The sequence below is a fragment of the Salmo trutta genome, chromosome 31 (assembly GCF_901001165.1).
Source record: "Salmo trutta chromosome 31, fSalTru1.1, whole genome shotgun sequence".
NCBI classification, from domain to species: domain Eukaryota; kingdom Metazoa; phylum Chordata; class Actinopteri; order Salmoniformes; family Salmonidae; genus Salmo; species Salmo trutta.
The window spans coordinates 44,501,442-44,528,357 of record NC_042987.1 but is presented as its reverse complement, the minus strand read 5'-3'; the positions used below and the strand labels follow the sequence as shown (position 1 = coordinate 44,528,357).

General features: G+C 46.9%; 1 protein-coding gene across 2 annotated transcripts in view; it reads right to left on the bottom strand.

The window, feature by feature from the left end:
• The window catches only part of myom1a (myomesin 1a (skelemin)), a 111,097-nt gene that overhangs the window by 83,351 nt on the left and 830 nt on the right, over positions 1-26,916 (bottom strand). Inside the window, exons 2-5 of one of the 2 annotated variants that reach the window (XM_029726668.1) lie at positions 22,621-22,814; positions 16,046-16,189; positions 4,093-4,291; positions 3,403-3,560 (exon numbers count right to left, since the gene is read on the bottom strand). In XM_029726668.1, the coding sequence (XP_029582528.1) occupies positions 3,403-3,560; positions 4,093-4,291; positions 16,046-16,189; positions 22,621-22,766 (647 nt within the window). In that variant the 5' untranslated portion in view covers positions 22,767-22,814. The remainder of the gene's footprint in view (positions 1-3,402; positions 3,561-4,092; positions 4,292-16,045; positions 16,190-22,620; positions 22,815-26,916) is intronic. The other variant, XM_029726669.1, reaches the window with a different exon arrangement.

Sequence of the window (26,916 nt, the reverse complement as noted above, 5' to 3'; positions counted from 1 at the left end):
TTCTCACTCTGCCCCTACTCGGATGGTATTGCGCCGTCCCAACCTTCGCTCTCTCTCTCCTGCTACTCTCTCCTCTTCCATCCTATCATCTCTTCCCTCTGCTCAAACCTTCTCCAACCTATCTCCTGATTTTGCCTCCTCAACCCTCCTCTCCTCCCTCTCTGCATCCTTTGATTTTCTCTGTCCCCTATCCTCCAGGCCGGCTCGGTCCTCCCCTCCTGCTCCGTGGCTCGACGACTCACTGCGAGCTCACAGAACAGGGCTCCGGGCAGCCGAGCGGAAATGGAGGAAAACTCGCCTCCCTGCGGACCTCGCATCCTTTCACTCCCTCCTCTCTACATTTTCCTCTTCTGTCTCTGCTGCTAAAGCCACTTTCTACCACTCTAAATTCCAAGCATCTGCCTCTAACCCTAGGAAGCTCTTTGCTACCTTCTCCTCCCTCCTGAATCCTCCTCCCCCTCCCCCCCCCCTCCTCCCTCACTGCGGATGACTTCGTCAACCATTTTGAAAAGAAGGTTGACGACATCCGATCCTCGTTTGCTAAGTCAAGCGACACCGCTGGTCCTGCTCACACTGCCCTACCCTGTGCTTTGACCTCTTTCTCCCCTCTCTCTCCAGATGAAATCTCGCGTCTTGTGACGGCCGGCCGCCCAACAACCTGCCCACTTGACCCTATCCCCTCCTCTCTTCTCCAGACCATTTCCGGAGACCTTCTCCCCTACCTCACCTCGCTCATCAACTCATCCTTGACCGCTGGCTACGTCCCTTCCGTCTTCAAGAGAGCGAGAGTTGCACCCCTTCTGAAAAAACCTACACTCGATCCCTCCGATGTCAACAACTACAGACCAGTATCCCTTCTTTCTTTTCTCTCCAAAACTCTTGAACGTGCCGTCCTTGGCCAGCTCTCCTGCTATCTCTCTCAGAACGACCTTCTTGATCCTAATCAGTCAGGTTTCAAGACTGGGCATTCAACTGAGACTGCTCTTCTCTGTGTCACGGAGGCTCTCCGCACTGCTAAAGCTAACTCTCTCTCCTCTGCTCTCATCCTTCTAGACCTATCTGCTGCCTTTGATACTGTGAACCATCAGATCCTCCTCTCCACCCTCTCCGAGCTGGGCATCTCCGGCGCGGCCCACGCTTGGATTGCGTCCTACCTGACAGGTCGCTCCTACCAGGTGGCGTGGCGAGAAGCTGTCTCCGCACCACGTGCTCTCACCACTGGTGTCCCCCAGGGCTCTGTTCTAGGCCCTCTCCTATTCTCGCTATACACCAAGTCACTTGGCTCTGTCATATCCTCACACGGTCTCTCCTATCATTGCTATGCAGACGACACACAATTAATCTTCTCCTTTCCCCCTTCTGACAACCAGGTGGCGAATCGCATCTCTGCATGTCTGGCAGACATATCAGTGTGGATGATGGATCACCACCTCAAGCTGAACCTCGGCAAGACGGAGCTGCTCTTCCTCCCGGGGAAGGACTGCCCGTTCCATGATCTCGCCATCACGGTTGACAACTCCCTTGTGTCCTCCTCCCAGAGTGCTAAGAACCTTGGCGTGATCCTGGACAACACCCTGTCGTTCTCCACTAACATCAAGGCGGTGACCCGATCCTGTAGGTTCATGCTCTACAACATTCGCAGAGTACGACCCTGCCTCACACAGGAAGCGGCGCAGGTCCTAATCCAGGCACTTGTCATCTCCCGTCTGGATTACTGCAACTCGCTGTTGGCTGGGCTCCCTGCCTGTGCCATCAAACCCCTACAACTCATCCAGAACGCCGCAGCCCGTCTGGTGTTCAACCTTCCCAAGTTCTCTCACGTCACCCCGCTCCTCCGCTCTCTCCACTGGCTTCCAGTTGAAGCTCGCATCCGCTACAAGACCATGGTGCTTGCCTACGGAGCTGTGAGGGGAACGGCACCTCCGTACCTTCAGGCTCTGATCAGGCCCTACACCCAAACAAGGGCACTGCGTTCATCCACCTCTGGCCTGCTCGCCTCCCTACCTCTGAGGAAGCACAGTTCCCGCTCAGCCCAGTCAAAACTGTTCGCCGCTCTGGCACCCCAATGGTGGAACAATCTCCCTCACGATGCCAGGACAGCGGAGTCAATCACCACCTTCCGGAGACACCTGAAACCCCACCTCTTTAAGGAATACCTGGGATAGGATAAAGTAATCCTTCTAACCCCCCCTTTAAAGGATTTAGATGCACTATTGTAAAGTGTTTGTTCAACTGGATATTATAGGTGAATGCACCAATTTGTAAGTCGCTCTGGATAAGAGCGTCTGCTAAATGACTTAAATGTAATGTAAATGAAACGCAGCGGAAGAGAAATGAAATGCAACGGGAGAGAAATTAAACGCAGTGTAAGAGAAATGAAATGCAGCAGGTGAGGGATGAAACGCAGTGGGAGAGGGATGAAATGCAGTGGGAGAGGGATGCAATGCAGTGGGAGAGGGATGAAACGCAGTGGGAGAGATTTGAAACGCAGTGGGAGAGATGAAACGCAGCAGTAGAGGGATGAAACGCAGTGGGAGAGGGGTGAAACGCAGTGGGAGAGATGAAACGCAGCAGTAGAGGGATGAAACGCAGCGGGAGAGGGATGAAACGCAGCGGGAGAGATGAAACGCAGTGGGAGAGGGATGAAACGCAGCGGGAGAGATGAAACGCAGCGGGAGAGGGATGAAACGCAGCGGGAGAGGGATGAAACGCAGCGGGAGAGGGATGAAACGCAGCGGGAGAGGGATGAAACGCAGCGGGAGAGGGATGAAACGCAGCGGGAGAGGGATGAAACGCAGCGGGAGAGGGATGAAACGCAGCGGGAGAGGGATGAAACGCAGCGGGAGAGGGATGAAAGGCAGCGGGAGAGGGATGAAAGGCAGCGGGAGAGGGATGAAACGCAGCGGGAGAGGGATGAAACGCAACGGGAGAGGGATGGAAGGCAGCAGGAGAGGGATGAAGAGCGGCGGGAGAGGGATGAAACGCAGCGGGAGAGGGATGGAAGACAGCAGGAGAGGGATGAAAGGCAGCAGTAGAGGGATGAAAGGCAGCAGTAGAGGGATGAAAGGCAGCAGGAGAGGGATGAAAGGCAGGAGAGGGATGAAAGGCAGCAGTAGAGGGATGAAATGCAGCGGGAGAGGGATGAAACGCAGCGGGAGAGGGATGAAAGGCAGCAGGAGAGGGATGAAAGGCAGCAGGAGAGGGATGAAAGGCAGCAGGAGAGGGATGAAAGGCAGCAGGAGAGGGATGAAAGGCAGCAGTAGAGGGATGAAACGCAGCGGGAGAGGGATAAAACGCAGCGGGAGAGGGATGAAAGGCAGCAGGAGAGGGATGAAAGGCAGCGGGAGAGGGATGAAAGGCAGCGGGAGAGGGTGTATGTGTGTGTCTGTGTGTGTGTCTCACCATGCAATACGTGGTTTAGGCCATCCAGACACGGTGCAGTGCAGCTTGACAGTCTTGCCCTCCCAGACAGTCTGTCCTCGGGGACGAACTATGAACTCAGGAGGATGGGTCAGGTTGTCACTGTTCTGCTTCTTACGGAACTCTGCTCTCTCTTCAACCTACAGGGGGACAGGACGTGGATAAAACTCTGCTCTCTCTTCAACCTACAGTGGATCAGGAAGTGGTTAAAACTCTGCTCTTTCCCCAATCTACAGGAGGACAGGAAGTGGTTAAAATGCTGCTCTCTCCTCAACCTACAGGGGGACAGGAAGGGGTTAAAATGCTGCTCTCTCTCTGTCCTCAACCTACAGGGGGACAGGAAGTGGTTAAAACTCTGCTCTTTCCCCAATCTACAGGGGGACAGGAAGTGGTTAAAATGCTGCTCTCTCTTCAACCTACAACATGACAGGAAGTGGTTAAAATGCTGCTCTCTCCTCAACCTACAACAGGACAGGAAGGGGTAAAATCTCTTTCCTCAACCTACAGTTTTAAAACTCTGCTTTCTCTCCTCAACCTACAAGGGACAGATAGCAGGGATATGGAGAGGAAAGGGTTAACTCCTCTAAGACTGAAAAAAGACCACAAGTAATGTGGTGTCCAGGATGACTTTCTTCTGTAGCTCCCGTCAATCGATCAATCAATAGTACTGACCTTCTTGCTGAGCTCCAGGCGGTCAGCTGACTCTCTAATGTGCCTCTTCCTGCTCTTCTTCTCCACGGTAATCGTCTCCATGGAGCTGGTCTCCAGGGAGCTGGTCTCCAGGGAGAACAGGTTCCTCATGGCAACATGCCCCACCCCCTCCTCCTTCACTTCTTCCTGGACCTCCACTAAGCCCCGGGCAAACTCATGGCTACGGACAAAACAGACAACAACAGACACAGTCAACAGTCAGACTGCATTCAAAACCATGTCTGAGGATTTTGCAATTATCCAAAAGACATTTGACAAGCACTCATCCAAAGGAGTCTACCATAAGAACCAATTGAGGCGCATTAACATTCTAAATCGATGGAATTGAGGACGTAAAGATGGAAACTTAGCATGAAACAGAAGTCAAGGTCAAGAAACTCCTGGCAGATCAACTCAAACTGGACCCTAAACTCATCGAGATGGAGAAGGGCCATAGGAATGGCACTTCCCTGATGGACGGTCAGATCTATAGTGGTGAAACTGCCCTGATGGACGGCCCAGATCTATAGTGGTGAAACTGCCCTGATGGACGGCCCAGATCTATAGTGGTGAAACTGCCCTGATGGACGGCAGATCTATAGTGGTGAAACTGCCCTGATGGACGGCCCAGATCTATAGTGGTGAAACTGCCCTGATGGACGGCAGATCTATAGTGGTGAAACTGCCCTGATGGACGGCCCAGATCTATAGTGGTGAAACTGCCCTGATGGACGGCGGATCTATAGTGGTGAAACTGCCCTGATGGACGGCCCAGATCTATAGTGGTGAAACTGCCCTGATGGACGGCCCAGATCTATAGTGGTGAAACTGCCCTGATGGACGACCCAGATCTATAGTGGTGAAACTGCCCTGATGGACGGCCCAGATCTATAGTGGTGAAACTGCCCTGATGGACGGCAGATCTATAGTGGTGAAACTGCCCTGATGAACGGCCCAGATCTATAGTGGTGAAACTGCTCTGATGGACGGCCCAGATCTATAGTGGTGAAACTGCTCAGGTTCAAAGACAAGGAGGAGATTCTCAGGAGAGCCAAGTGCCTGAAGGGAACCACAATATTCATCAATTTAGACTTCTCCGAAAAGGTACGCCTCAGAAGAAATGAACTGTTGCCACGACTAATTGAAGAAAGAAATAAAGGCAACATCACATACCTGAAGTATGATCAGCTGGTTGTTCACCCCCCCCCCCCCCTCTCGTAAGCCTAAGGGACTCCGCTATAGTCCACTGATTTGACACACACACACACACACACACACACACACACACACACACACACACACACACACACACACACACACACACACATACTCTGAAGATAAAATGTGTTTTTTATTAGGGGATTACAACATAAATGTATTTAAAGGTGAGAACCATTCACTGACAGCCTTCCCTGTGGCTCAGTTGGTAGAGCATGGTGTTTGCAACGCCAGCATGGTGTGTGCAACGCCAGGGTTGTGGGTTCGATTCCCACGGGGGGCCAGTACAAAAAAATTATAAAAATAAAAAATGCATGAAATTAAATGTATGCATTCACTACTGTAAGTTGCTCTGGATAAGAGCGTCTGCTAAATGACTAAAATGTAAATGTAAAAATCTGACTTTCTGAATACTCCAGCTATCTGTATCTGTAATACTGGCCCAACGCTCTAACCACTAGGCTACCTGCCACCCTTTCTGAATACTCCATCTATCTGTATGTATCTATCAGACCAGACTGACCAGTTTATCTGACACCCTTATTGATACTATTTTTACTAATTATTTGAATAATGTTGTTAACATTTTCAGACAAGATAGAACGGCCAAAGGGGGCGGTGTTGCAATCTACTGCAGAGATAGCCTGCAGAGTTCTGTCCTACTATCCAGGTCTGTACCCAAACAATTTGAACTTCTTCTTTTAAAAATCCACCTCTCTAAAAACAAGTCTCTCACCGTTGCCGTATACTATAGACCACCCACTGCCCCCAGCTGTGCTCTGGACACCATATGTGAATTGATTGCCCCCCATCTATCTTCAGAGCTCGTGTTGCTAGGTGACCTAAACTGGGACATGCTTAACACCCCAGCCATCCTACAGTCTAAGTTTGATGCCCTCAATCTCACACAAATTATCAATGAACCTACCAGGTACAACCCCAAAGCCATAAACACGGGCACCCTCATAGATATCATCCTAACCAACTTGCCCTCTAAATACACCTCTGCTGTTTTCAACCAAGATCTCAGCGATCACTGCCTCATTGCCTGCATCCGTAATGGGTCTGCGGTCAAACAACCACCCCTCATCACTGTCAAACGCTCCCTAAAACAGTTCAGCGAGCAGGCCTTTCTAATCGACCTGGCCCTGGTATCCTGGAAGGATATTGACCTCATTCCGTCAGTAGAGGATGCCTGGTTATTCTTTAAAACGCCTTCCTCACCATCTTAAATAAGCATGCCCCATTCAAGAAATTTAGAACCAGGAACAGATATAGCCCTTGGTTCTCCCCAGACCTGACTGCCCTTAACCACACAAAAACATCCTGTGGCGTTCTGCATTAGCATCGAACAGCCCCCGTGATATGCAACTTTTCAGGGAAGTTAGAAACCAATATACACAGACCAAGGTTAGTTTTATCAAGCAGAAATTTGCTTCCTGCAACACGAACTCAAAAAAGTTCTGGGACACTGTAAAGTCCTTGGAGAATAAGAGCACCTCCTCCAGGCTGCCCACTGCACTGAGGCTAGGAAACACTGTCACCACCGATAAATCTACGATAATTGAGAATTTCAATAAGCATTTTTCTACGGCTGGCCATGCTTTCCACCTGGCTACCCCCACCCCGGTCAATAGCACTGCACCCCCCACAGCAACTCGCCCAAACCTCCCCCATTTCTCCTTCACCCAAATCCAGATAGCTGATGTTCTGAAAGAGCTGCAAAATCTGGACCCCAACAAATCAGCTGGGCTAGACAATCTGGACCCTTTCTTTCTAAAATGATCTGCCAAAATTGTTGCAACCCTTATTACTAGCCTGTTCAACCTCTCTTTTGTGTTGTCTGAGATTCCTAAAGATTGGAAAGCAGCTGCGGTCATCCCCCTCTTCAAAGGGGACACTCTTGACCCAAACTGTTACAGACCTATATCTATCCTACCCTGCCTCCCTTCGAAAGCCAAGTCAACAAACAGATTACCGACCATTTTGAATCCCACTGCACCTTCTCAGCTATGCAATCTGGTTTCAGAGCTGGTCATTGGTGCACCTCAGCCACGCTCAAGGTCCTAAACGATATCTTAACCGCCATCGATAAGAAACAATACTGTGCAGCTGTATTCATTGACCTGGCCAAGGCTTTCGACTCTGTCAATCAACACATCCTCATCTGCAGACTCAACAGCCTTGGTTTCTCAAATGATTGCCTCGCCTGGTTCACCAACTACTTCTCTGATAGAGTTCAGTGTGTCAAATTGGAGGGCCTGTTGTTCGGGCCTCTGGCAGTCTCTATGGGGGTGCCATAGGGTTCAATTCTTGGGCTGACTCTTTTCTCTGTATACATCAATGATGTCGCTCTTGCTGCTGGTGAGTCTCTGATCCACCTCTACGCAGACGAAACCATTCTGTATACTTCTGGCACTTCTTTGGACACAGTGTTAACTACCATCCAGACGAGCTTCAATGCCATACAACTCCCCTTCCGTGACCTCCAACTGCTCTTAAATGCAAGTAAAACTAAATGCATGCTCTTCAACCGATTGCTGCCTGCACCTGCCCGCCCATCCAGCATCACTACTCTGGACGGTTCTGACCTAGAATATGTGGACAACTACAAATACCTGGGTGTCTGGTTAGACTGTAAACTCTCCTTCCAGATTCACATCAAACATCTCCAATCCAAAGTTAAATCTAGAATTGGCTTCCTATTTCGTAACAAAGCATCTTTCACTCATGCTGCCAAACATACCCTTGTAAAACTGACCATCCTACCGATCCTTGACTTCGGCGATGTCATTTACAAAATAGCCTCCAATACCCTACTCAATAAATTGGATGCAGTCTATCACAGTGCCATCCGCTTTGTCACCAAAGCCCCATATACTACCCACCACTGCGACCTGTACGCTCTCGTTGGCTGGCCCTCGCTTCATACTCGTCGCCAATCCCACTGGCTCCAGGTCATCTACAAGACCCTGCTAGGTAAAGTTCCCCCTTATCTCAGCTCGCTGGTCACCATAGCAGCACCCACCTGTAGCACGCGCTCCAGCAGGTATATCTCTCTGGTCACCCCCAAAGCCAATTCCTCCTTCGGCCACCTCTCCTTCCAGTTCTCTGCTGCCAAAGACAGGAACGAACTACAAAAATCTCTAAAACTGGAAACACTTATCTCCCTCACTAGATTTAAGCACCAGCTGTCAGAGCAGCTCACAGATTACTGCACCTGTACATAGCCCATCTATAATTTAGCCCAAACAACTACCTCCTCCCCTACTGTATTTATTTATTTTGCTCCTTTGCACCCCATTATTTCTATTTCTACTTTGCACTTTCTTCCACTGCAAATCTAACATTCCAGTGTTTTACTTGCTATATTGTATTTACTTTGCCACCATGGCCTTTTTTGCCTTTACCTCCCTTATCTCACCTCATTTGCTCACTTTGTATGTAGACTTATTTCTCTACTGTATGTTTGTTTTGCCTACATGGTTAAATAAAGGTGAAATTAAAAAAATTAAAAATACAGGTATACTTTATACTGACATTTGACCACTTTCCAACTTTCCAGCTGCTGGACATTAACAGATGGGAAGGATTAGTAGCATTAAATTTAGAATATTTAACTAAAGTAATTGGGAGCTCTTTAAGATGCTGATTGTTGATATTTCATGGTAAATGTTTATAATCAGGCTGATGAAGAGTCTGCTTACCAGCCTTTACTCACATCTTTCAACTCTGTATTTCCCCAGTGTTTTCCCTTAGTTAAACCAAGTAAGAGATCAGCAGAAGGGTTCTGGAAACCTTGGTTTACAAATGGATCCTGGACTTCCTACAGGCCGGCCCCCAGGTGGTAAGGGCGTGCTTAGTCCCCTCCTGTGTTCCATGTTCACTCATGACTGGGTGGCCAAGCACGACTCCAACACCATCATTAAGTTTGCTGACGACACAACAGTGGTAGGCCTGATCACCGACAACGATGAGACAGCCTATAGGGAGGAGGTCAGAGAACTGGCAGTGTGGTGCCAGGACAACAACCTCTCCTTCAATGTGAGCATAACAAAGGAGCTGATCGTGGACTACAGGAAAAGGCGAGCCGAACAGGCCCCCATTAACATCAACGGGGCTCAAGTGGAGGGGGTCAAGAGTTTCAAGGTCCTTGGTGTCCACATCAACAACGAACTATCATGGTCCAAACACACGAAGTCAGTCGTGAAGAGGGTATGACAAAACCTTTTCCCCCTCAGGAGACTGAAAAGATTTGACATGGGCCCCCAGATCCTCAAAAGGTTCTACAGCTGCACCATCGAGAGGATCCTGATGGGTTGCATCACTGCCTGGTATGGCAACTGCTCGGCCTCCGACCATAAGGCGCAGAGGGTAGTGTGTACGGCCCAGTACATCACTGGGGCCAAGCTTCCTGCCATCCAGGACCTATATACTAGGCGGTGTCAGAGGAAAGTCCAAAAAGCTCCTTAACAGCTTCAACCACCAAGCCATAAGACTGCTGAACAATTAATCAAATGGCCACCCGGACTATTTACATTGAGCCCCCCTCCATTTGTTTTTACACTGCTGCTACTCGCTGTTTATTATCTATACATAGTCACTTTACCCCTACCTTCATGTACAAATTACCTCAAAAGTAATCACATAACAATCACATAACAATCACATAACAATAACGAGGCTACAGGGGTACCGGTACAGAGTCAATGCGGAGGCTATATACAGGGGGTACCGGTACAGAGTCAATGTGGAGGCTATATACAGGGGGTACCGGTACAGAGTCAATGTGGAGGCTATATACAGGGGTACCGGTACAGAGTCAATGTGGAGGCTATATACAGGGGGTACCGGTACAGAGTCAATGTGGAGGCTATATACAGGGGGTACCGGTACAGAGTCAATTTGGAATCTATATACAGGTGGTACCGGTACAGAGTCAATGTGGAGGCTATATACAGGGGGTACCGGTACAGAGTCAATGTGGAGGCTATAAGCAGGGGGTATCGGTACAGAGTCAATGTGGAGGCTATATCCTGTTTGGTATAGGGGGCAGTATTGAGAATTTTGGAAAAAATATGTTCCCATTTTTAACGGCCTCCTACACCAACTCAGAAGCTAGAATATGCATATTATTGTTCAGGTTTGGATAGAAAACACTCTGAATTTTCTAAAACTGTTTGAATGGTGTCTGTGAGTATAACAGAACTCCTATGGCAGGCAAAAACCTGACAAGGCTTCAAGCAGGAAGTACCCTGTCTGACAAGGAGTCGTGCGTCTTACCTCTTTTTATTGAAAAGTAAGGATCTTAGCTGTAACGTGACAATTCCCAGGGCTCCAATAGGCTCTCAGAGCCCGCGAAATAACTGAAGGTTTACGAGGGAACCTCAGGTTGAAATATATTATCGCCTTTTGTAAGTGGATGCTCGGAGGACCTTTCAATGATGCGCGTGCATGAGTCGCTTCTGAGGAGAAATTTTATTCGGCTGTTTAGGCTCAATGCATACTCCCGGTCGGAATATTAACACTTCTCTATGACATAAATGGCATAAAAATTGGTTTTAAACAGCGGTTGACATGCTTCGAAGTACGGTAATGGAATATTTAGACATTTTTGACACGCCAATGCGCCATGCGCGACACCGCGAAAAAGCATTCTAGAACTCACGAACAAAACGTCGCTGTTGGAACATAACGATGGATTATTTGGGACCAAACCAACATTTGTTATTGAAGTAGAAGTCCTGGCAGTGTATTCTGATGAAGAACAAGCAAGGTAAGAACATCTTTCTTATAGGAAATGTGATTTTGGTGGATGCTGACCTGGGTGGGTATCTAAATAGCTAGCCCTGTAATGCCGGGCTATGTACTTAGATTATTGCAAAATGTGCTTCATCCGAAAAGCTATTTTAAAATCGGACATATCGAGTGCATAGAGGGGTAATGTATCTATAATTCTTAAAATAATTGTTATGCTTTTTGTGAACGTTTATCGTGAGTAATTTAGCAAACTGTTAGTAAATTCACCGGAAGTTTGCGGTGGTTATGCTTTTTCTGAACGTCACATGCTAATGTAAAAAGCTGGTTTTTGATATAAATATGAACTTGATTGAACAGACATGCATGTATTGTATAACACAATGTCCTAGGTGTGTCATCTGATGAAGATTATAAAAGGTTAGTGCTGCATTTAGCTGTGGTTTGGGTTTATGTGACATGATATGCTAGCTTGAAAAATGGCTGTGTGATTATTTCTGGCTGGGTACTCTGCTGACATAATCTAATGTTTTGCTTTTGTTGTAAAGCCTTTTTGAAATCGGACAGTGGGGTTAGATTAACGAGATTCTTGTCTTTAAATAGCTGTGAAATAGTCATATGTTTGAGAAATTGAAGTTATAGCATTTCTAACGATTCAAAAATCGCGCCACTGGATTTCAGTGGCTGTTACGTAGGTGGGACGAGTTCGTCCCACATGTACTAGAGAGGATATACAGGGGGTACCGGTACAGAGTCAATGTGGAGGCTATATACAGGGGGTACCGGTACAGAGTCAATGTGGAGACTATATACAGGTGGTACCGGTACAGAGTCAATGTGGAGGCTATATACAGGGGGTACCGGTACAGAGTCAATGTGGAGGCTATATACAGGAGGTACCGGTACCGAGTCAATGTGGAGACTATATACAGGTGGTACCGGTACAGAGTCAATGTGGAGGCTATATACAGGGGGTACCGGTACAGAGTCAATGTGGAGACTATATACAGGTGGTACCGGTACAGAGTCAATGTGGAGGCTATATACAGGGGGTACCGGTACAGAGTCAATGTGGAGGCTATATACAGGTGGTACCGGTACAGAGTCAATGTGGAGACTATATACAGGTGGTACCGGTACAGAGTATTTTTTACTTTAGCAAATATTTTCTTAACTCTATTAACTCTATTCTGATCACCTGTTCACACACCTGTATGTCATTATCACACACTATTTAGTTCAGTTCTTTGCACCCCATCACTGTGAGGTATTGCTTGTTTTGATTCACGTTCTATTCGGAGCTCTGTTAATTTCCATTTTAGTCCTCCCGTGTTTTTGGCCATCCTCACTAACAATGCCTTTTTGCCTTTTCCCTGCCTGTACTGTTACTTTTTTGGAGTCCCTGTGTATGACCTTCTGCCTGACCCTGGACCCAGCTACCTTCCAGAAGGACAACCATCTCTGCAGCACTCCACCAATCAGGCCTTTATGGTAGAGTGGCCAGACGGAAGCCACTCCTCAGTAAAAGGCACATGACAGCCCTCTTGGAGTTTGCCAAAAGGCACCTAAATTACTCTCAGACCATGAAAAACAAGATTCTCTGGTGTGATGAAGCCAAGATTGAACTCTTTGGCCTGAATGCCAAGCTTCACGTCTGGAGGAAACGTGGCACCATCCCTACGGTGAAGCATGGTGGTGGCAGCATCATGCTGTGGGGATGTTTTTCAGAGGCAGGAACTGGGAGAATAGTCAGGGTCGAGGGAAAGATGAACGGAGCAAAGTAAAGAGAGATCCTTGATGAAAACCTGCTCCAGAGCCCTCAGGACCTCAGACTGGGGCGAAGGTTCACCTTCCAACAGGACAACGACCCTAAGCACACAGCCAAGACATCGCAGGAGTGGCTTCGGCACAAGTTTATGAATGTCCTTCAGTGGCCCAGCCAGAGCCCGGACTTGAGCCCGACCGAACATCTCTGGAGAGACCTGTAAATAGCGGTGCATGTACCCTTCCCCATCCAACCTGACAGAGCTGGAGAGGATCTGCAGAGAAGAATGGGAGAAACTCCCCAAATACAGGTGTGCCAAGCTTGTAGCGTCATACCCAAAAAGACTCAAGGCTGTAATCACTGCCAAAGGTGCTTCAACAAAGTACAGAGTAAAGGGTCTGAATTTTTATGTAAATGTGATTTCTCCATTTTTATTTTTAATTTTGGGCAAAAAAATGTATCTAAAAACTTGTTTATGCTTTGTTATTATGGGGTATTCTGTGAAGATTCATGAGATTTTTTTTCAAATCAATTTTAGAATAAGGCTGTAACATAACAAAATGTGGAAAATGTCAAGCGGTCTGAATACTTTCCAATTGAACTCTAGTTATGTTTCTGATAGAGAACAATTTGTTTATGCAAATGGCTGTGCATCTACCAAGATATCCTGGCGTACCACAGGATTCGACAATTGGACCTTTGTTATTCCTCATCTATATCAACGACCTTGCTGCTGGGTCTTCTACCATACTTCACATACTCTTTGCTGATGTTACCAACTCAGGCATGCCCACACTTTCTGAATGGTTCCATATAAACAAATGATCTTTAAATGTTAAAAAATCCAACTTTATTGTTTCACTAGTAAGAATAATAAATATTGTAAAAAAGGAGCCATACTCTCAATTGGTGGAAATGAAATGGATGAAAGTTATCCTGGAAAGATCATATTCAATTTGTCTGCAGTAAAGTGATGAAATCTGTTGTTATCATCAGAGAGATGAGTGGTTTGGTTCATCAGGCTTACTTCCTCACTCTATACTAGAGCTTAATTTACCCATATCTCATTTACTGTAATATGGCCAGAACATATGCCTCCTGCCTACACAAATTACTCATCATACAAAATACATTTACAAGACTAGAGACCTCCTCTAATTACCTGGCTCCATCTGCACCTTTGTTTAAGAAACTCAATATCTTGTCTATTTACGACATTAATGTACGCCAACTATGCACTTTCATCTACAAATACTCATACCTCCCAGACAGTTTACCTAAACCCTTCAGTGGATTCTTCCAGGTCCCAGTTTACCTAAACCCTTCAGTGGATTCTTCCAGGTCCCAGACAGTTTACCTAAACCCTTCAATGGATTCTTCCAGGTCCCAGTTTACCTAAACCCTTCAATGGATTCTTCCAGGTCCCAGTTTACCTAAACCCTTCAATGGATTCTTCCAGGTCCCAGTTTACCTAAACCCTTCAATGGATTCTTCCAGGTCCCAGTTTACCTAAACCCTTCAATGGATTCTTCCAGGTCCCAGGCAGTTTACCTAAACCCTTCAATGGATTCTTCCAGGTCCCAGTTTAACCTAAACCCTTCAATGGATTCTTCCAGGTCCCAGTTTACCTAAACCCTTCAATGGATTCTTCCAGGTCCCAGTTTACCTAAACCCTTCAATAGATTCTTCCAGGTCCCAGTTTACCTAAACCCTTTAATGGATTATTCCAGGTCCCAGACAGTTTACCTAAACCCTTCAATGGATTCTTCCAGGTCCCAGTTTACCTAAACCCTTCAATGGATTCTTCCAGGTCCCAGACAGTTTACCTAAACCCTTCAATGGATTCTTCCAGGTCCCCCAGACAGTTTACCTAAACCCTTCAGTGGATTCTTCCAGGTTAATTCTGAAATCCATCTATTTAACACAAGACAATGCGATAACCTTCCCCCTCCCCACTGCTGCACTTCACATAGTCAATTCTCTATTAGATATAGATGTACCATACTCTGGAAATATTATTTTCACATTGTTAAAACATCATACTCCCTCAATAACTTCAAGTGAATACTGGAGGTCAGCCTGATGAACCAATCTACTCAGTAATCTCCTCCATGAATACTGGAGGTCAGCCTGATGAACCAAACTACTCAGTAATCTCCTCCATGAAGACTGGAGGTCAGCCTGATGAACCAAACTACTCAGTAATCTCCTCCATGAAGACTGGAGGTCAGCCTGATGAACCAAACTACTCAGTAATCTCCTCCATGAAGACTGGAGGTCAGCCTGATGAACCAAGCTACTCAGTAATCTCCTCCATGAAGACTGGAGGTCAGCCTGATGAACCAAGCTACTCAGTAATCTCCTCCATGAAGACTGGAGGTCAGCCTGATGAACCAAACTACTCAGTAATTTCCTCCATGAAGACTGGAGGTCAGCCTGATGAACCAAACTACTCAGTAATCTCCTCCATGAAGACTGGAGGTCAGCCTGATGAACCAAACTACTCAGTAATCTCCTCCATGAAGACTGGAGGTCAGCCTGATGAACCAAACTACTCAGTAGTCTCCTCCATGAAGACTGGAGGTCAGCCTGATGAACCAAACTACTCAGTAATCTCCTCCATGAAGACTGGGGGTCAGCCTGATGAAACAAACTACTCAGTAATCTCCTCCATGAAGACTGGGGGTCAGCCTGATGAACCAAACTACTCAGTAATCTCCTCCATGAAGACTGGGGGTCAGCCTGATGAACCAAACTACTCAGTAAGCTCCTCCATATAGCCCAACTTTCACACACATTTAAACAAAACTTATACCGTTTATCATTTTTTTGTGATTGCTGATCAGTTCATTTTTTACATTTATTATTAGTGGGTTTTGTTATGTGTTTTAATAACAAACGTTTTTTGTTTTTGTACTTACCGACTGTATTTTATATCGTTTTTTTTGTGCTTCCAACAACCTGCACACCGTTTATTTATTAGTTGTTATCTGTATTGTTGTTTATCACTTGTTCTCTTTGGTGCAAATAAATGAAACTAAACCTGAACATCCCCTAAATTAAATAAAGGTTAAACATGTATTTATGTTTTTATCCCCAAACTCATGGCTGAATAACAGACACATATTGTATCAATCAGTGTAAATGTCTATCTGAAACATGTCAATGTTACCATGTTACATCCCAGTCCCCCACCTGGTCCTGAAGACAGGAACTATGTATCCAATGACATCGTTGGTGTCAGGGTCCATGGCCAGGTACTTCTTGACTCTCGGCGGCAGCAGCTGGCTAGGTATGAACTCCGACCTCTTCTCTGATTGGACAGAACTCTTCTGCACTCTGACAGGGGGAGAAAAGGAGAGAGAGAGAGAGAGAGAGAGAGAGAGAGAGAGAGAGAGAGAGAGAGAGAGATCGAGAGAGAGAGAGAGAGAGATCGAGAGAGACAGAGACAGACTGAGTCAGAGCTTTTACAACTCTTTAACACCGAGTAGTTGTGTCATAGCAACAGTAGTTGTGTCATAGCAACAGTAGTTGTGTCATAGCAACAGTAGTTGTGTCATAGCAACAGTAGTTGTGTCATAGCAACAGTAGTTGTGTCATAGCAACAGATGTTCTACCTGGATTTACCTTTACAGTAACAGTTACTACTGAGAAAGATGTAAGAATGGAAAGTTACCAGTGTCACTAAACAAATACATATATGAAGACATACTGATAATGTAACCTAGAAATAACTGGCATGATCCTGACACACATTACAGACACAATAACAACACACAAACAACAGACAAAATAGATAAAGATACACCAGATACCACAGACACATTAGAAACCACAGATAAACCAGACCCAACAGATAAACCAGACACCACAGATACACCAGACACCACAGACACATTAGAAACCACAGATAAACCAGGCACCACAGATACACCACAGATAAACCAGACACCACAGATACACCAGACACCACAGATACACCACAGATACACCACAGATACACCACAGATACACAAGACACCACAGATACACCTAACACCACAGATACCCCACAGATAAACCAGACACCACAGATACACCAGACACCACAGATAAACCACAGATACACCAGACACCACAGATACAGCACAGATACACCAGACACACCACAGATACACCAGACACCACAGACACACCAGACACCACAGACACACCACAGATAAACCAGACACCACAGATACACCACAGATACACCAGACACACCACAGATACACCAGACACCAGACACACCACAGATAAACCAGACACCACAGATACACCAGACACCACAGATACACCACAGATACACCAGACACCACAGATACACCAGACACCACAGATACACCAGACATACCACAGATAAACCAGACACCACAGATACACCAGACACCACAGATACACCACAGATACACCACAGATACACCAGACACCACAGATACACCAGACACCACAGATACACCACAGATACACCAGACACAACAGATAAACCAGACACCACAGATACACCAGACACCACAGATACAGCACAGATACACCAGACACACCACAGATACACCAGACACCACAGACACACCAGACACCACAGACACACCACAGATAAACCAGACACCACAGATACACCACAGATACACCAGACACACCACAGATACACCAGACACCAGACACACCACAGATAAACCAGACACCACAGATACACCAGACACCACAGATACACCACAGATACACCAGACACCACAGATACACCAGACACCACAGATACACCAGACACACCACAGATAAACCAGACACCACAGATACACCAGACACCACAGATACACCACAGATACACCACAGATACACCAGACACCACAGATACACCAGACACCACAGATACACCAGACACCACAGATACACCACAGATACACCAGACACAACAGATACACCAGACACCACAGATAAACCAGACACCACAGATACACCAGACACCACAGATACACCACAGATACACCAGACACCACAGATATACCACAGATACACCACAGATATACCACAGATACACCACAGATACACCACAGATACACCAGACACCACAGATACACCACAGATACACCACAGATACACCACAGATACACCACAGATATACCACAGATACACCACAGATACACCACAGATACACCTGATACCACAGATACACAAGACACCACAGATACACAAGACACCACAGATACACCACAGATATACCAGACACCACAGATACACCAGATACCACAGATAAACCAGACCCAACAGATATACCAGACACCACAGATACACCAGACACCACAGATACACCAGACACCACGGATATACCACAGATATACCACAGATACACCACAGATACACCACAGATACACCTGATACCACAGATACACAAGACACCACAGATACACAAGACACCACAGATACACCACAGATATACCAGACACCACAGATACACCAGATACCACAGATAAACCAGACCCAACAGATATACCAGACACCACAGATACACCAGACACCACAGATACACCAGACACCACGGATATACCACAGATATACCAGACACCACAGACACACCACAGATACACTAGACACCACAGATACACCAGACACCACAGATACACCAGACACCACGGATATACCACAGATACACCAGACACCACAGATACACTAGACACCACAGATACACCAGACACCACAGATACACCACAGATATACCACAGACACACCACAGATACACCAGACACCACAGATACACCACAGATACACCACAGATACACCACAGATATACCAGACACCACAGATAAACCACAGATACACCACATTGGGAGAGCCAAAGAAACCTGTAAGTTTCTACATCACACGTTTTTCTCTAAGAGTGCAGTGCAGAGAGCAGATTAGACCATTATAATGATGATTAAGCCTCTAACGGCACATCAAATACATCGCTACAAGCTAAAGTTTAGAATCCCAAGACTAAAGATACAGGTCTGTTCAGTGAGCATTCAACCAAGGCACCACCAATGCATTTCAGTATTAAACTGTTCCTGTACAGGCCAGCCAACAGCAGTGTCATTATTAATAGTAATAAATAATGTCCCAATAGTACAGTCATTGAGTCGTTTTCCGCTCAAGCAGACACATGTAGCTCAACTCTCTCCATGAGTATCTCTGGCTCCCAGCCTGCAAGAGATCATGTTTACTCAGCAAGAAGACAAGCATTCAGCAGGGTCCCTCAGCCTTCAGCATGTCTCCAACATGGAGCCTTCAGCCTTCAGTATGTCCCCAACATGGAGCCTTCAGCATGTCTCCAACAAGGAGCCTTCAGCATGTCTCCTACATGGAGCCTTCAGCATGTCTCCTACATGGAGCCTTCAGCATGTCTCTTACATGGAGCCTTCAGCATGTCTCCAACATGGAGCCTTCAGCATGTCTCCTACATGGAGCCTTCAGCATGTCTCCAACATGGAGCCTTCAGCATGTCTCCACCATGGAGCCTTCAGCATGTCTCCAACATGGAGCCTTCAGCATGTCTCCAACATGGAGCCTTCAGCATGTCTCCAACATGGAGCCTTCAGCATGTCTCCAACATGGAGCCTTCAGCATGTCTCCAACATGGAGCCTTCAGCCTTCAGCATGTCTCCAACATGGAGCCTTCAGCCTACAGCATGTCTCCTACATGGAGCCTTCAGCATGTCTCCTACATGGAGCCTTCAGCCTTCAGCATGTCTCCTACATGGAGCTTTCAGCATGTCTCCTACATGGAGCCTTCAGCATGTCTCCACCATGGAGCCTTCAGCATGTCTCCAACATGGAGCCTTCAGCATGTCTCCAACATGGAGCCTTCAGCATGTCTCCAACATGGAGCCTTCAGCATGTCTCCTACATGGAGCCTTCAGCATGTCTCCAACATGGAGCCTACAGCATGTCTCCTACATGGAGCCTTCAGCCTTCAGCATGTCTCCAACATGGAGCCTTCAGCCTACAGCATGTCTCCTACATGGAGCCTTCAGCATGTCTCCTACATGGAGCCTTCAGCCTTCAGCATGTCTCCTACATGGAGCCTTCAGCCTTCAGCATGTCTCCAACATGGAGCCTTCAGCATGTCTCCAACATGGAGCCTTCAGCATGTCTCCAACATGGAGCCTTCAGCATGTCTCCTACATGGAGCCTTCAGCCTTCAGCATGTCTCCAACATGGAGCCTTCAGCATGTCTCCTACATGGAGCCTTCAGCATGTCTCCAAAATGGAGCCTTCAGCATGTCTCCAAAATGGAGCCTTCAACATGGAGCCTTCAGCATGTCTCCAACATGGAGCCTTCACCCTTCAGCATGTCTCCAACATGGAGCCTTCAGCATGTCTCCAACATGGAGCCTTCAGCATGTCTCCTACATGGAGCCTTCAGCATGTCTCCTACATGGAGCTTTCAGCATGTCTCCTACATGGAGCCTTCAGCATGTCTCCTACATGGAGCCTTCAGCATGTCTCCTACATGGAGCCTTCAGCATGTCTCCTACATGGAGCCTTCAGCATGTCTCCAACATGGAGCCTTCAGCATGTCTCCTACATGGAGCCTTCAACCTTCAGCAAGTCTCCAACATGGAGCCTTCAGCATGTCTCCTACATGGAGCCTTCAGAATGTCTCCAACATGGAGCCTTCAACATGGAGCCTTCAACATGGAGCCTTCAGCATGTCTCCAACATGGAGCCTTCACCCTTCAGCATGTCCCCAACATGGAGCCTTCAGCATGTCTCCAACATGGAGCCTTCAGCATGTCTCCTACATGGAGCCTTCAGCATGTCTCCTACATGGAGCCTTCAGCATGTCTCCTACATGGAGCCTTCAGCACGTCTCCAACATGGAGCCTTCAGCCTTCAGCACGTCTCCAACATGGAGCCTTCAGCACGTCTCCAACATGGAGCCTTCAGCACGTCTCCAACATGGAGCCTTCAGCACGTCTCCAACATGGAGCCTTCAGCACGTCTCCCACATGGAGCCTTCAGCACGTCTCCAACATGGAGCCTTCAGCACGTCTCCAACATGGAGCCTTCAGCACGTCTCCAACATGGAGCCTTCAGCACGTCTCCAACATGGAGCCTTCAGCACGTCTCCAACATGGAGCCTTCAGCACGTCTCCAACATGGAGCCTTCAGCACGTCTCCAACATGGAGCCTTCAGCACGTCTCCAACATGGAGCCTTCAGCACGTCTCCTACATGGAGCCTTCAGCACGTCTCCTACATGGAGCCTTCAGCACGTCTCCTACATGGAGCCTTCAGCACGTCTCCTACATGGAGCCTTCAGCACGTCTCCTACATGGAGCCTTCAGCACGTCTCCTACATGGAGCCTTCAGCACGTCTCCTACATGGAGCCTTCAGCACGTCTCCAACATGGAGCCTTCAGCACGTCTCCAACATGGAGCCTTCAGCACGTCTCCAACATGGAGCCTTCAGCACGTCTCCAACATGGAGCCTTCAGCATGTCTCCAACATGGAGCCTTCAGCACGTCTCCAACATGGAGCCTTCAGCACGTCTCCAACATGGAGCCTTCAGCACGTCTCCAACATGGAGCCTTCAGCACGTCTCCAACATGGAGCCTTCAGCACGTCTCCAACATGGAGCCTTCAGCACGTCTCCAACATGGAGCCTTCAGCACGTCTCCAACATGGAGCCTTCAGCACGTCTCCTACATGGAGCCTTCAGCACGTCTCCTACATGGAGCCTTCAGCACGTCTCCTACATGGAGCCTTCAGCACGTCTCCAACATGGAGCCTTCAGCACGTCTCCAACATGGAGCCTTCAGCACGTCTCCAACATGGAGCCTTCAGCATGTCTCCAACATGGAGCCTTCAGCATGTCTCCAACATGGAGCCTTTAGTCTGTAGAACAAAAGCCTTCTGACCATGTGTCTACAGAACCATGTGATATTGTTGATATTGTACCACAGGCTACTAAACTAACATCTGGAATGATTTTAAGATGGTCATACCATGGATCATGTCGCTATTTGACTGGGAATTTTTGGATCCCTTTTGGTACTAACCATGTTTATTTAGTCCAGAGAAACACATTTAATAACACATTCATAAATGGCAAAAAAGACAGTAAAAAAATAAATCAGAGGGAATAAGCTTTTGAAGAGTCAATTTTTTTTACACATACTTAAACCCTTATTTTTGGTGGCAGAAACATACCTCCATACATCAATGTGTTTGTGTGTGTTACTTTCAGATGAGTCCTGTGTCACGTGTGGTGGTCGTAGAGCAGAACAGAGAGCATCACGATGTTCGTGAGACTCTTCCCTTTCCACAGAGTGGTCACTCCATAGGCCAAACCGATGTCTCATGGTCTAACAAACAGCGCTGTAGCTCGGCCACCTTCCACCGTAGATACGGAAGGCCGACACACACAGATATGTCTAGCTTAAACGGATCGATTATTATTATATTACTTAGATTGAGGCAAGGGTGCGTCAACAGACATAAGGATTATGAACATATTTCCTCCAGACATACAAATCAGCAGTCAGTCACATACCTGTGTCAACACAACGTAGTAAAAGAAAATCCCTCAACACAAAAACTACAGTCATCTTTAGTAGTATTAGACCAACAGTCACTTCACCACACCAGGACTGTTACAACCAGGACATGAGTTAATCACGCGGATAGATTATAAATGATCAAACAGCAGAGGAGAGGAGCAGTAGAGAGATGGCACAGTCCTCCTCTCCTCCTCATCCTCCTGTTCTTACCCTATGGTGCTGTGCTGGATTCTCTTGTGGGCAGCATATGACAGCTGACTAAAAGAGGAGCGAGAGCTGTGATGGCTGATGCTCTCATGCTGCTGCTTCTTGTCACTGTGGTGGTGTTGTTGTTTCACATGGAACGATGCAGACATCCTGACTGGCTGGCTGATAAGTTCAGACTCCAGGCTCCCCGCCACACGCTAAGTTCAATCAGAACAGGATTTGTATCTATTCAGTGTAAATACGTCTGTAAAACAATCTGATTATGGTTATGTAGAGGTTATGTTATAGTTGGTTTAGTTCAAGCTTGCAGTTAAATATGTAAATTTATGATTAAAGGGTTTTAATTGATATTATTATTATTAGACTAAATAGAACAGTTGTACAGTGGGGGGAAAAAGTATTTGATCCCCTGCTGATTTTGTACGTTTGCCCACTGAAAAAGAAATGATCAGTCTATAATTTTAATAGTAGGTTTATTTGAACAGTGAGAGACAGAATAACAACAAAAAAATCCAGAAAAACGCATGTCAAAAATGTTATAAAATGATTTGCATTTTAATGAGGGAAATAAGTATTTGACCCCTCTGCAAAACATGACTTAGCACTTGGTGGCAAAACCCTTGTTGGCAATCACAGAGGTCAGACGTTTCTTGTCGTTGGCCACCAGGTTTGCACACATCTCAGGAGGGATTTTGTCCCACTCCTCTTTGCAGATCTTCTCCAAGTCATTAAGGTTTCGAGGCTGACGTTTGGCAACTCGAACCTTCAGCTCCCTCCACAGATTTTCTATGGGATTAAGGTCTGGAGACTGGCTAGGCCACTCCAGGACCTTAATGTGCTTCTTCTTGAGCCACTCCTTTGTTGCCTTGGCTGTGTGTTTTTTGGGTCATTGTCATGCTGGAATACCCATCCACGACCCATTTTCAATGCCCTGGCTGAGGGAAGGAGGTTCTCACACAAGATTTGACGGTACATGGCCCCGTCCATCGTCCCTTTGATGCGGTGAAGTTGTCCTGTCCCCTTAGCAGAAAAACACCCCCAAAGCATAATGTTTCCACCTCCATGTTTGACGGTGGAGATGGTGTTCTTGGAGTCATAGGCAGCATTCCTCCTCCTCCAAAAACGGCGAGTTGAGTTGATGCCAAAGAGCTCCATTTTGGTCTCATCTAACCACAACACTTTCACCAGTTGTCCTCTGAATCATTCAGATGTTCATTGGCAAACTTCAGACGGGCATGTATATGTATTCTTGAGCAGGGGGACCTTGCGGGCGCTGCAGGATTTCAGTCCTTCACGGCGTAGTGTGTTACCAATTGTTTTCTTGGTGACTATGGTCCCAGCTGCCTTGAGATCATTGACAAGATTCTCCCATGTAGTTCTAGGCTGATTCCTCACCGTTCTCATGATCATTGCAGCTCCACGAGGTGAGATCTTGCATGGAGCCCCAGGCCAAGGGATATTGACAGTTCTTTTGTGTTTCTTCCATTTGCGAATAATCGCACCAACTGTTGTCACCTTCTCACCAAGCTGCTTGGCGATGGTCTTGTAGCCCATTCCAGCCTTGTGTAGGTCTACAATCTTGTCCCTGACATCCTTGGAGAGCTCTTTGGTCTTGGCCATGGTGGAGAGTTTGGAATCTGATTGATTGATTGCTTCTGTGGACAGGTGTCTTTTATACAGGTAACAAGCTGCGGTTAGGATCACTCCCTTTAAGAGTGTGCTCCTAATCTTAGCTCGTTACCTGTATAAAAGACACCTGGGAGCCAGAAATCTTTCTGATTGAGAGGGGGTCAAATACTTATTTCCCTCATTAAAAAGCAAATCAATTTATAACATTTTTGACATGCGTTTTACTGGATATTTTTGTTGTTATTCTGTCTCTTACTGTTCAAATAAACCTACCATTAAAATGATAGACTGATAATTTCTTTATCAGTGGACAAACGTACTAAATCAGCAAAATCAGCAAAATCAACAACATCAGCTAAATCAGCAGGGGATCAAATACTGTTTCCCCCCCTGTACTTTAGTTGACAACATATTAAAATGACAAAGCTGTTATTAGAAGAATCTGATTGAAATAGCCAAGTTCACAATTGATTTCCTCTTTACTAGTAAGCTATATTGTGTCTTTAACCACTTCCTCTCCAATTAATTTCCTCTTTGCTAATAGGCTATATTGTGTCTTTAACCACTTCCTCTCCAATTAATTTCCTCTTTGCTAATAGGCTATATTGTGTCTTTAACCACTTCCTCTCCTACTCCAGCCTAACAACCACCTCAGTCTTGAGCCTGGAGACTGAGAGACTAAAGTGCTATTCCAGAGTAGACTGACACTGGAAAGGGTGAGCCCCATCAGGTGTCATGGGCAGGATAGGCCTACCCAGGGTGGGTAAGGGTATGAAAAGGCCTACCCAGGGTGAGTAAGGGTATGGTTAGGCCTACCCAGGGTGGGTAAGGGTATGGATATGCCTACCCAGGGTGAGTAAGGGTATGGATAGGCCTACCCAGGGTGGGTACGGGTATGGATAGGCCTACCCAGGGAGGCTAAGGGTATGGATAGGCCTACCTATGGTGGCTAAGGGTATGGATATGCCTACCCAGGGTGAGTAAGGGTATGGAAAGGTCTACCCAGGGTGGGTAAGGGTATGGATAGGCCTACCCAGGGTGAGTAAGGGTATGGAAAGGCCTACCCAGGGTGGGTAAGGGTATGGAAAGGCCTACCCAGGGTGGGTAAGGGTATGGATAGGGCTACCCAGGGTGGGTAAGAGTATGGAAAGGCCTACCCAGGGTCAGTAAGGGTATGAAAAGGCCTACCCAGGGTGGGTAAGGGTATGGATATGCCTACCCAGGGAGGTATGGGTAGACTGATGCTCTGGTAGTAAGCCTATGGGTAGACTGATGCTCTGGTAGTAAGCCTGGGGGTAGACTGATGCTCTGGTAGTAAGCCTGGGGGTAGACTGATGCTCTGGTAGTAAGCCTATGGGTAGACTGATGCTCTGGTAGTAAGCCTGGGGGTAGACTGATGCTCTGGTAGTAAGCCTATGGGTAGACTGATGCTCTGGTAGTAAGCCTGGGGGTAGACTGGTGCTCTAGTAGTAAGCCTGGGGGTAGACTGATGCTCTGGTAGTAAGCCTATGGGTAGACTGATGCTCTGGTAGTAAGCCTGGGGGTAGACTGATGCTCTGGTAGTAAGCCTGGGGGTAGACTGATGCTCTGGTAGTAAGCCTATGGGTAGACTGATGCTCTGGTAGTAAGCCTATGGGTAGACTGATGCTCTGGTAGTAAGCCTGGGGGTAGACTGATGCTCTGGTAGTAAGCCTATGGGTAGACTGATGCTCTGGTAGTAAGCCTGGGGGTAGACTGATGCTCTGGTAGTAAGCCTGGGGGTAGACTGATGCTCTGGTAGTAAGCCTATGGGTAGACTGATGCTCTGGTAGTAAGCCTGGGGGTAGACTGATGCTCTGGTAGTAAGCCTGGGGGTAGACTGATGCTCTGGTAGTAAGCCTATGGGTAGACTGATGCTCTGGTAGTAAGCCTATGGGTAGACTGATGCTCTGGTAGTAAGCCTATGGGTAGACTGATGCTCTGGTAGTAAGCCTATGGGTAGACTGATGCTCTGGTAGTAAGCCTGGGGGTAGACTGATGCTCTGGTAGTAAGCCTATGGGTAGACTGATGCTCTGGTAGTAAGCCTGGGGGTAGACTGATGCTCTGGTAGTAAGCCTGGGGGTAGACTGATGCTCTGGTAGTAAGCCTATGGGTAGACTGATGCTCTGGTAGTAAGCCTATGGGTAGACTGATGCTCTGGTAGTAAGCCTATGGGTAGACTGATGCTCTGGTAGTAAGCCTATGGGTAGACTGATGCTCTGGTAGTAAGCCTATGGGTAGACTGATTCTCTGCTCTACCTCATCATCTGCTGTAGTAGACAACCAACCCATGATCAGATCATTAGAGAAATTACACAAAGACTGTGAGAGGTCTGTCTGACAGGGTGCAATCACTAGCATGTACACTACACTTCCACACACTGCTAGCTGATGAATCGAATGGGCATCTATCAAAGCATGTTACGATGCAATGAAAAGAACGCTATTCATTCCATTAGCCTATAGTTTACATGTCTTAAAGACATGCTCCGGTACTTTGGCGACTTAGAAAGTATATTTTAAACCTCCCACTATGTATTTCATACATGCATCATCTTCGACCAAAAGTACTGTCTTACCTCAATTAGCCACCAAATCCCTAGTTAGAAAGCAACTGTTTTCTTGAAGCTGTGCAGGCGCCATTTTCCCTA